Source organism: Paralichthys olivaceus, chromosome 15, assembly GCF_024713975.1.
Source record: "Paralichthys olivaceus isolate ysfri-2021 chromosome 15, ASM2471397v2, whole genome shotgun sequence".
In the NCBI taxonomy this organism is placed as follows: Eukaryota; Metazoa; Chordata; class Actinopteri; order Pleuronectiformes; family Paralichthyidae; genus Paralichthys; species Paralichthys olivaceus.
In genome coordinates this window covers 9,160,813-9,172,773 of record NC_091107.1, presented here as the reverse complement: position 1 = coordinate 9,172,773, position 11,961 = coordinate 9,160,813, and the positions used below count along the sequence as shown (strand labels likewise).

Below are 11,961 nucleotides of genomic sequence, written 5' to 3'. Positions count from 1 at the left end.
ATGCATAAGTGCAGGATGAATGGGTTAGAAAGTGAAAACACAGAAACTTTGTCTCCAGGGTCAAACAATCAAAGCTGTTATTCAGTTAAATGTAAAGACCACCTTCCATTTTTCTTTTTTTCCTGTTTGTTTTTTAAATCAAATTTGCGGATGAATTATTTTTGTAAACGATTTTACGTCAAGCTTAAAATGTGGGGATGTGTTACCATAGTAACAAAGCTTTTGTTCTACGTCACTACCGGTAGGATTCCGGACGCCAGGAAGAAGAACAGAGTGTGCGCCTCGCGATAAAGGAAACGACAAAGTTCATTCATTCATTCAACGGTTTGACGAAACTACAGTGTTTACCAACCACCACATGTCAGCTCGCTCACACAGGTAAGCTAACCTGAACTGTCTAGCTAGGTGAGCTAATGCTAGCTGGTAAGACCGGTTACTGCTCGTGTTTATATTGTTGCTAGTCAGAGTTAGCCACCCCGTGCTAAAAATATCAACATCAGGGACTGAGTGTCTGCACTGATTCCGTGACATTTAGCTGCTGTGTCTGGAACCACGCAGTTGAAACAGCACATGTTCAACCACACTGATGCCATGGTCTGTTCTCTGGGTTTCGCTATCAGCTTCTTTTTTGTGTTTTCCTGACACCTCTCCTGTTACTCTCCCTCTTTCTCTCTCTGTTGCAGGTGTACGTGTGCAAGTTTGTCACAGTAGCTGGAACAATTGTGTGTGCACAACCAACTCCAGCTGTGTGTGTGTGTGTGTGTGTGTGTGTGTGTGTGTGTGTGTGTGTGTGAGCGTGAGTGAGTGTGTGTGTGTGTGTTTATGTGTGTGAAGAGCCTGTGTGAACCATGTCAGTGTCAGTCATCATAAAGTGGGGAGGTCAGGAGTACTCCATCAGCTCTCTGTCTGAGGAGGACACGGTGATGGATCTGAAACAGTCCATCAAGACTCTGACGGGGGTGCTGCCAGAGAGACAGAAACTACTGGGACTCAAGGTCAAAGGTGAGATGATCACAAGAGCTGTACATGTGGGGGAGCCAGTGTAAATGCCTGATCATATTGAAACCCGGCGGACATAAACTCAGGACTCTGTTTCCCTTTCTAACATTGCATTTTATGTAAAAAACATTTTCACTATGTAAAATGTTTAGAAACATGTCAATTTCTCTGAATCTCTGTCTTGTCCTTCAATTCTTTCTTTCTTTTCTGCCTGCAGGTAAACCTGCAGAGGATGAGATGAAGCTTGGCTCTCTGAAGCTGAAGCCTAACACCAAGATCATGATGATGGGTACCAGAGAGGAGAGTCTGGTAGGTGGCAGGTTGACAGAGAAATTAACCAACTGCGAAAGTCTCCTGTTTGGGACTATAACTGAAAAACTAGGTGCTCCATTGATTGGCAATATACCTGTGCAACTGACTTATTAGTAGTTTTATCAATAATGGTTGAAGAAAGCCAGGACACATGTGTTCTCACTGAGTATTTTAAACTATGGGTCAGTGTAAACTTACCAAATCCGACACTTATCTTCATTCAGCTCTTAACAACTCACATGCAAGCGTGAAGCTGATGAGATGAGTGATTTCTAAAGACGTATGAAAGCCACATGCAGACAGACAGATGGAGATTTGTTGAATTATTAGATACATGGTGAACAGGTTGTGGTGTCGATCCTGCTAGCTGTTGATAACATTGCCCACATAAGCCCGATGGGATTCCTAGCCAACCCTAACCCTTCAACTGTGCATGTGTTTTGTTTTGTTAAGGAAGACGTTTTAGCCCCTCCCCCAGAGAACGATGATGTGGTCAATGATTTTGACATCGAGGAGGAGGTCATTGAAGTGGAGAACAGGTTTGATGTTTGTCTGTGGCTATATAGAAGGTAGATAAAGAGTTGGAATACATCTGTGTTTGTTTTAGAGAAAATGTCAATCTATGTCTTTAGAGAGGAGAACTTGGCTAAGATTGCCCGCAGAGTGAAAGACTATAAGGTGGAGGAGATGAACCCTCCCAGAGAAGGAAAGAGGCTTCTGGTACTGGATGTGGATTACACGCTGTTTGGTGAGTAACTAACATTTGTCTCTTCAAGTATCTGACTGGGATCACCGACTGTATGGCTCATTATAGCAGTGCATTCAAATATTAAGTACTATAGTTTTACTTAAAGAGTGCACAATATTTCATTTTACTTTTTTTAATTCTGTGTCTCCAGTGTTTTCTCATTTCCATGGGTTAAAATTTTGACTTCTCTGTAATGGTTGTTACAAAATGCTTTACAAAATAAATATAACCTTTCATCACTCTATGATTTACTACTTTAAACTTGAACTCTGTGCACTTATGCTTGTGTTCTATATGTGTTTTAGATCACAAGTCATGTGCAGAGACGGGTCATGAGCTGATGAGGCCATACCTTCACGAGTTCCTGACGTCAGCCTACGAGGACTACGATATCGTCATTTGGTGTATGTCTCTTCTCTTCTAAATTGCATGCACTGCAATAAATGAGAACTTTCTGCAGAGACAGTTTCTGCTTTTGAAATGAACAGCTCACACGTGTTTTCTCTCTTCAGCCGCAACAAGTATGAAGTGGATTGATGCCAAAATGAAAGTGAGTATTCCACTTTCTGTTCAGTCTTTGCTTGTTCTCATACAATCTTTGTTTTGTTACTGCCCTGTACCATTTTTTCGTCAAAAGGTGGCAGTGTTAATCCATGTAACCTATAGTATTTGGATTTATAGGAAAACCAAAGATAACAGAACTCTGTGTGTGTGTGTGTGTGTGTGTGTGTGTGTGTGTGTGTGTGTGTGTGTGTGTGTGTGTGTGTGTGTGTGTGTGTGTGTGTGTGTGTGTGTGTGTGTGTGTGTGTGTGTGTAGGAGTTGGGAGTGACAGACAACCCCAACTACAAGATTACGTTCATGTTGGACAGTGCTGCCATGATCACAGTACACACTCCCAAGAGAGGGGTTGTAGAGGTTGGTACACACTTCTGACTACAAATTAAATGATTTGCCCGTTTCACCGCTGTGGTTTCACAATTAATCACAACACACACCCTGGTGATATTTTATCATCAGAAAGAAAAGCACACTTTTTGAGAGGTCGTGCACTTATCTAGTCTGTTTAATGTCATGCGTGTCTCTAGGTGAAGCCCTTGGGAGTGGTATGGGGGAAGTATGGAGAATTTTACAACCGGAAGAACACTATAATGTTTGATGACATTGGACGAAACTTCCTCATGAACCCACAGAACGGACTGAAGGTGGGTGGCCGACATCATCATTAACAGTTTGACCCTCTCCTCTTCCTCTTTGTCCTTGTCAGCGTTCATATACATATTATTCTGAAACGTCTTTTGTGTGTTTGCTTATTAGATTCGACCCTTCATGAAGGCTCACCTCAACAGGGAGAAAGACAAGGAGCTGTATAAACTCGCTCAATACCTCAAAGAAATTGCCAAGCTTGAAGACTTTGCTGGACTCAACCACAAACACTGGGAGAGGTTGGCTCACATGCTAAACAGTGATAGACTATTGTATAGTACTAGTGACATAACACTTTTTGTAGCAGATGTTAAAATCGCCACATAATAATAGTCGTAAAAAAAATTATGCCAACATACAATAACCTCTTTGTGTTTGTGTGTGTGTGTGTGTTTGTAGGTACCTATCCAAGAGGCAGCATCAATGAGGAGAAACTACATCCCTGACCCAGGCTGGATGCCGCCATCCCTCATCCAGTTCTCAGGCACATACACACCGACTTGGCTACGACAAGTCCTTCATTTCAAACCTGAAACACATCCTACACAAATCCTGCAGCAACCAACACTCAAATGGTCAGGACTGTGATATCCTTCCTAATTTATATATTTGCATGTTAACCATCTCTCCCAGATCTTGATTTTTTTTTTTTTTATCTTTTACAAATATTGTTTGAGTTAAGTGCAATAACTGCATGATAAAGAATACAGTTACCACTCATTAACTCCTACTTTAATTAGGTGTTAAAATATATCTTAAAAGATACCTGAAAGTATTTCATATCTTTAGGAGACATATTATGCTCATATTCAGGTTCATTATTTTACAAACGTTTACACGCCCTAGTGTTCAGAAACACTTTCCTCATACTGTCCATTGCTGCAGCTCTTCTTTTCAGCCTCTGTCTGAAACACTTGGTTTTAGCTCCTGACTCTACAAGACCCCTCTCCTGATCAAGCCTCCACTCTTACTCTACGGCTTCCTTTGTTGGTCTCTACTTTTACTTTACCAGGGCGACATTCAGCCTGAACAAACCGTAGCAAAACCTTTGTTAAACTTATACAGTGGTGCGTTGGCACCAACACGCGTTACATCATGGCAGCTGAAAAGCCCATTCTTGGCGTTCTTGTGGAAGATAACTCAGAGTTACATGACCTGGGTTTAAATACAGTTAATATTGCTTTTCGCATTGTTTACATACACAAAAAAATAAGTTGATGAAAGGGAAAATCTGAAAATGCATAATATGTTTCCTTAAAAGATAGGCGTACCTTGCTGTGACTGATCAAGAAGCCAAGATTTTACCCATTCATTATCCTGAAGTCACAGAGAAGCTACGTTAAAAAGCTAATAAGTCAGTAGAATCTAATGAGAAATTAAACGCCAAAAAATGCATGTACCCATAATATAGTCCATATCAAGTATGACTTTCACTGTAACAAGTCTGGTATGTCCACGTTGGGAAAATAGTGAAAAAATGGAATGGCAATATGTGTTGAGATCTATCAAACACTGTAACCAATTTGACATGTAATAATACACCATAACCCTCAAAGCTACCGCTGGATTAAACATTTGAGATTGAGACTGGTAGTCGAAGCTAATAATTCATCAAAACAATCGACAGTGATGCAAGTTTTGATGGAAAACATCTGTTGTTTGTTGTTAAATGTGTGGAGGGGTCGCTGAGTAGACACAGGCCTGTGGGTTGGATTTCATACATGTTCATAATGCACACACGGATGGTCAAGTTTCCATGTATCGGTTAGTTTGCATATTTGCCCAGAATTTGTTTAGTGTGTCTCTGCACATGTTATTGTTTTGTCCGGGCTCTGCTGCATTGCTGGACGCACAAACTTGAATACATGTAAATGATGAATCCAGTTGTTTTTGTTATGTTTCTTTTTATGCAAAATGCACTAGTTAATCATGTTTAGAGCTTTTATTAATAAGCTGTTTTGGGAAGTACAAATAATAAACAATGAGTGGATACAGATTTATGATGAAAAAGAAATGGACAGCACAAAACGTGCATTGATTATTTGTTTTTGCTTCTAAAATGATTGTGTCCTCACACAGAGGGAAGAGGAACAAAACAAGTTCCCTTTTATTTCTTGAGATCTGCCTTTTGGTGTTTTCCTCATCACATCCATCACATCACTGACACCCTGACTGTAAATATACCAATAAACCTTTTTTTGTACCTAAATTGTGTTCATTGTTCATTTACAAAAAGTAATCACAGAATATTTATATATATATTGCAAAACATCTCATTACAATAAATCCCCACTGCAATAAGTTTGAGATGTTACACACAAAATTCCGTGCAGAAGATTTGTTCATTCATTTATTTGGAAATATAGAAATATAGAAGTTAGAAAGGATCTCTTACAAATAATTGTTTTGACAATATATTGTAGTTCCATACAGACATCAAAATAAATACTATACAGGTATACATTCACTCCTGAAGCAGAAAACCTGTTTCTGTTGTTTGCTCTAAAAAAAATGAAGAAATGTTTTCTTCTATCTTCATTCTCTTCCTTTGTTGTGGCAGCAGTCCAGTGAAAAAACTAGCAGGTCACATGGTGTTTGTTCACTCTGGAGACAGGACATGAATTAATCAGATGAATATTTGGATAAATAATAAAGTGACCCAAGTAAAATACTTACATGCATTGACTCCAGAGGCTCCACGGCCCGTTGGTGTACTTGTCCTGAGCTCGCACACAGAAAATGAATCTCTTGGATTTGACATTGACTTTATATTCATTGTCCTCAGTGATGCTCTCCTGCAGACGAGAGTAGGCGGCAAAGAAATGTGGTTAAACTGGAGGTCAGCAAATCCTTTTTTACAATAGCTAAGGGTTAATGGAATCTGTTCTGCATTATGCATGTATTGATTACCATTATGGCCTCTTCAGATTTACAGGAATGTTCGTTATTGACCACCTTGACCTGGAACTGCAGGCCAAAGTAGGTGCATGGCGTCTCCCAAGTGTCAGGGTAGTTCCAGCTGAACACCTTCCCATCACTGATGCGCAGATTAGAGAGTTTTGCTGGTCTCACTGAATGTGGTGAGGATGGAAACAATGAGCAGGAGTTGTTTGGATTGCATACCACAGACAAGGCAAGACAGAAGGGGATGAGTGAGGATAGAGACAAATATTGCCGCATCTAACTAGAAGGGCATTCAGAGAGCACATGCCTCTACCAAGGCTAACATACCTCTCTATGTTAAAGAAAGTGAAAATTGTCTGGATCTGGTTTATCAGGATCCACTCCAAAATTTCATGTAACACACTCTGTAGAGCCCCTGATGAAGCTACATTTCAATCCTAAGATCCAATTTTTTATTTGGATTTGCACCAAATTTCACACTCTCATAAATATCAGTACATACGCCTAATTTCCATAGAGATCAATTAATTATTTTCTGAGAAACTCTCCATCTTGCAATGGTAAAAAATATCGAAAAAGCAAAAAATCAATCCTGGATCCAATGCCTGATCTGGATCCGAACCTAAATTCAGTGGATTCTTCCTTTGGTCTGAGTTTTTCCATCACACAACCCCAAACGTTTTGAGACAGGTGACTTACCAATGTCTCTCAGGAAGAAAACCTTCTCGTAGACCTCTAAGCGAAAGTAGCTGCGTATGTAAACGGTGAGGGAAATGCGGTGTTGTTCCTCTTTGAACGGGCAGGTGGTGTTGTGACAGTGAACCCCTGATCCGTCAGAGTCTAGGTTACATGGTAACGTCTCCAAATGGCTGCATAAAAAGACAATGTGGTTATTTATAAAACACGGTACAATCCTTGACCTAACACTGAATTGATGTACTCCTGATTAACCAGTAGTTGTTCTTGTCCTCACCGTTCTGCCTTCACCAGGAGTACAGCAGCGTTGCGTCTGGATTCTGTTCTTTTCCAGGTGCAGTGGAAGGTACCTTTATAGTTTGGCGCTGAACAGTGGATGTGTCCTGGAGGAACAGAAACACAGTTAGAACTACGAATCCCCCACTATCTTTCTGTTTAATGTTCTCATAAACAATTCATGTCTCTGTTTTGTCTTTCAGAGCACTTTCAGTAAACCATTGCAAGATTAATCTTTGGACATATCTACATAGTTGTTGTGAACAAGCCTAACAAAGTTTGGAGTCAGTTTCAAGGTGGCAAAACTTGTTCATTATATCATAACACTCTTTATTTTCTCTCCAGTATTCAGGTTCTGTTTTTCCTTGGGATACTTTCTTGCAGTCCTGGTGTTGTTTCATGTTTTTACCACTTTCTATTCAATTCTCCTCCCTCCATCACTCTAACCTCTTCATCCATCCTCCTCTTATCCAGCTTCACTTTACACGTGCGCCGCTTTTCATCTTATCTCTGTTGAGTGTTGACTGCTTCAGGCCACAGCCCTCTACCTCCGTCTATTTCTCCCCATCTTATCTCCCTGGGACACCATTCCTTATCTCAGCCTTTCAGTGACATCCATCCTCCATCTCTTCCAGTGAAATACCTCTTCCTAGGTCCAGTTACACAACAAATCTTTATCTGTGTCCGTTTGTCTTTTCTCTGTGTATGTATTTCCCCTCCTGTCTCACTTTCTCCATCTTATCTTACCTTCTTTGGGGGAGCTTTCCTCCAGTATGACAGTCCTGTTGTCTGGGTCTAGTTGGACCATGATCATGGTGTGGTTGAGGTATTTTCCATCAGGACTGAGGTGACAAGTGTAATTTCCTCCGTCCATCTCCTCCACCAGAACCCTGACCTGATTTCCCAGGAGAGGTGGGTCAAGCTCCAGGCCTGAAACAAGAACGTGGATCAATGAGGCAACGATGGCAATGATTCAAAATGTCATAAAAACAAATCATCTAACAGAATCAAAGCTCATATTTTTGAATAAAAAAGTTTTTGAGATAATTAGTATCATATCGTGGTAATAGAAGTACAAGTAGCCGTCAAAGTAGTGTCTGTCGTATGATTCAAAATATAATAGCAAAAACAGAAAATCTCTCAACTGACTGAATAAAAGCTTATATTTTCGATTTGTTTAAAAAAATGTTTTAGTATCATATCTTATGATATAGTATCATAATATGCTTAGCATTATAGGATATAGGTTTTAATAGAATTTGTGGTAGTACAAGTAGTATCTGTATTCAAAACGTCAAATGAACAGAGCAATTCTCTCATCTGGCAGAATAAAAGTATATCTTTTTGAACAAAAACTTTTTTATGTCTTTTAGTTATGTACAGGGACTAAGAGAAGTAGCACCAGTGGTAGTGAGAGTAGAATCCATAGTTTAGTATAGTAGTCTCATGTGACTGAATATTAGTTCATATTTTTAATAAAATAAAATGTTTGTTTTTTTATAGATTCATTAGTATTATATCATATTGTATTGTAGCTATCATATCCTACATAGCATAACTACACAGGAACGAATACAAATGCTAGATTGTTGGTAGTACTATCTGTAGTTTTATCAACTGCTGTATTACCATTTTTCTTCCAAGTTATGGATTGATTTTGATGACTCTCTCCACATGTCAGAGGGATGTACTCCCTGCTGTCCTGGCCATAAGGAACCCTCAGGACCAGAACTGTTGAAATCACAGGCAAACAAAAAACACACACATACACACAGACAGTGTTTGAATCATCATATGCCACATGTGAGGTGGGTACAACATTTGCATAAAGCAAAATATATTTGGTGGAGAAAGGAGATGGTAACCAACCATTATCCATGAGAGTCTCTATGTTTTCATTGTGTGTATGACAGGAGGCCCAGCACAGCGCAGAAGACAGGAGCATGAGGAGTAGTGCACTCATCTGGAGGAAATTACTACAAGTTAGTATAGCAAATGTTTAAAAAGATTTAATCTGTGGTTCGTCCATAAAGAAGGGAGAGAGTCTAACTTAAATCTGCTCTACTGCTGGTTTAATGCCTCACATAGATGAAACTCTTCAATTGCATTCCAAAGTTACAAGTTAGGTCTTAATCTAACTACATTAATATGTGGAATGTAAAAATACTTATTCTAAAAAACTAAAAATACAAAAAGTACTAGTTGAGTGAAAACATAAAGCGTCTCAACAATGTAAATTCATTTTTAGATGTTTTTTCTTTCTTCTGTTTTAATATTTTAAAGATGCTGATCAGACAATGACCTTTGAGTTTATTAGAAGCTGCTCTGCTCACTGGTTTTGACATTAACCTGATGGTCCGAATGACTTTTATTTATTATGACAAGCATATGAGATGTGGTTTTGTGCATATGGGCCTGTGTTGTGTGTCGTTTGCGCTCTTGTGCTGTCGTCGTCCTGTACTGAGCTGCCAAGGGGCCGCAAACGCAAATAAGTAAATAAAGACCTTGCATCAAATGGTGACATTTATGTTTGAATTGTACAACGTCCTTTTTAAATAAAGAAAACAGCTTGTAATTAAAAAGAAAAAGTACACCATGTCATACACAGCATCTTGTGTCTCCTCAGCTCCACCTCTGAGAGTCCCAGATCCCCAGACTGAGCCACTACAGTAAACACACCACTACCACTTAAGTGTATTATTACAGTGTTTGAGCAGAAGTTGTTCTTATAATGCTTTATGGAAATAGTTTCATGTTGAACAAGACATTTTTTTTCCTAATTCTGTTTTATGATTATGCCCCTTCTCTTAATTATCATGTGAACGATGGAACTGTTTTTTTTTTTCACACCAACCATGTGAGTACCTTTCAGTGAAAAGTAACGAGTATGATGCCAGAAACAGGTGTTGGATATTAAAATAAGATATTAGAATAAATTTACACCAAAGGATTTTGTTGAAATCAACAAACAACAGGCATTAAAACAAGAAAACAAGTGTGTGCATATCAGATCTTACCTTGAAAGCAGGACCTGATCCAACTTTGTTATGCTGGTGATGAAAGCTGATCTGAGAACTGAGAGGGCTGTGTTCAGTTCGTCTGCTCCAACTCTGCCTGCAGTGGCTGTATTTATGATTGACACAAGGAGGAACTTCATTATGAATGTGTGTGTGTGTGTGTGTGTGTGTGTGTGTGTGTGTGTGTGTGTGTGTGTGTGTGTGTGTCAAGTGCAATATTAGCCCACAAGCCCACAATCTATTTCATCAGGTGGAAATTTGAGTCATCTGACAAATGTCATCTATTGTTCAGCTGGTTCATGAGTGACGATGAAAAAAGTACAAGCCACACTTTATTTCACTTTGATATGTGTGTGTGATTGTGTGCCTATACAGTGCGTCAAGACCAACTTCAGGAAAACGGGAAATAGAAAAGGGATTGCATGTGAGGCTAAAGTTGTGCATCAGTGGAAACTCAACAGGAGCCCTGGGATGTGGTTCTGAACGTTTGCAGGTAGAAGAACAAGAAAGCAACTGGCCAGGATGAAACAAACTAAAATGTGTGAATGAGAAAAAGAAAACAATTTTATTGTATAGATTACACAGTACATTTGGGAAGTTACCTGAGTAATATGATTCATGGAGGAGTTTCCATTATTCTGTTCTCATACAAACACCAACATTAAACCAAGTCTGTCATAGGCCTTTTCCACCAGGGACATATCCAACTTTTCAGAAGTAAAAACTTGTTGATTTTGACTAGAAGGGAAAGGTAATAGATGACTATGAAAACATACCTATAACCTTCAGAATGGCACCTTTATCTTTTGCTGTGTCATGCTAGTGTAAATTAAAGTTTGAGACTGTAACCACTAGCCAGTGCAACATTCAGGTATTTCCCCAAACAAACACTGACCTGTTTCAAACAGCAGGAGATACCCCACTGACCTCACACTCTGTCCACTGCCCCTCTGTCTGTTACTCATTTTGGGGGTCCCTTTAACTTTTATTTGCCACATTTAATAAGGCTCAGTCGACACACGTTTATGAGACTGATGGATAGAGAGCAAGTTAACGGGCAGACAGCCTCAAATTCCTTCCTCATTCCATCACAGTGCTGAATGACATAGGTTCTTTTGTTGTCGAGCCGGGAATGCCAGCACTGACAGCGATTCTTTAAACACAATGCTTACCGAGTCTCCACTTCTTTAGAAGCCTGTTTGTGTTTTTTAAAGAAAATTTCCATGTTCTCTTTGTGTAGATGGAGTAGGTGTAAAACAAGGAAGTGGAAATGAGGTAAGGAGGAAAAGGAAAAGGGAAGCAGCTCTACTGAATTTTACTTTCCAGTTAATAGACCGACCTTTAAATCAGCTGTGTCCATATTAATGACAAATAGCCTAGTAAGTTATCATCAATATTTATATATATATATATATATATATATATATATATATATATGTATGTGTGTGTTTATGTGTACATGTATGTACAATGGTTAAAAATGATGCAGATGTGGTGTCCAGCTTTACACTTCTTTATTACTTTGTAATGCTACATTTTTTCAGGGAATACTGTAAGGGCATTCAGTTATTATGTCCGTTAGTTGAGGGGTGGGCAATATGGCCAAAAATGATATCCAGTTAATACAATATTTTCATTCTCTGAGGTTTGTATGTTGTTTCCCCTGTTAATAGGGTTTTTCGGTAGTGTCTTCTTACTCTTCTTGAGGGTTACGGACAGAGGATGTTGCACCTTGTTAAGCCCTATGAGATAAATTGTGATTTGTGAATATGGGCTCTACAAATATTATTTCATTCATTCATTGA

At 39.2% G+C, this 11,961-nt stretch overlaps 2 protein-coding genes across 2 annotated transcripts; one reads left to right on the top strand and one right to left on the bottom strand.

The window, feature by feature from the left end:
• Positions 1-231: 231 nt before the first annotated feature.
• Positions 232-5,472, top strand: ublcp1 (ubiquitin-like domain containing CTD phosphatase 1). Its single transcript, XM_069539756.1, has 11 exons — positions 232-378; positions 684-1,002; positions 1,217-1,308; positions 1,765-1,850; positions 1,944-2,059; positions 2,365-2,463; positions 2,572-2,609; positions 2,877-2,975; positions 3,146-3,262; positions 3,375-3,502; positions 3,663-5,472. The coding sequence occupies exons 2-11, from the start codon at positions 849-851 to the stop codon at positions 3,688-3,690; spliced, it is 957 nt and encodes a 318-aa protein (XP_069395857.1). The 5' UTR covers positions 232-378; positions 684-848; the 3' UTR covers positions 3,691-5,472.
• A 128-nt stretch (positions 5,473-5,600) lies between these two features.
• Positions 5,601-10,337, bottom strand: il12bb (interleukin 12B, b). The gene is made up of 9 exons (XM_020097141.2): positions 10,157-10,337; positions 9,009-9,102; positions 8,769-8,870; positions 7,887-8,069; positions 7,141-7,246; positions 6,867-7,036; positions 6,174-6,334; positions 5,940-6,058; positions 5,601-5,867 (listed from the first exon to the last, which is right to left on the bottom strand). Exons 2-9 carry the CDS (start codon positions 9,100-9,102, stop codon positions 5,840-5,842), a joined length of 963 nt encoding a protein of 320 aa, XP_019952700.2. The 5' UTR covers positions 10,157-10,337; the 3' UTR covers positions 5,601-5,839.
• Between the last annotated feature and the right edge of the window lie 1,624 nt (positions 10,338-11,961).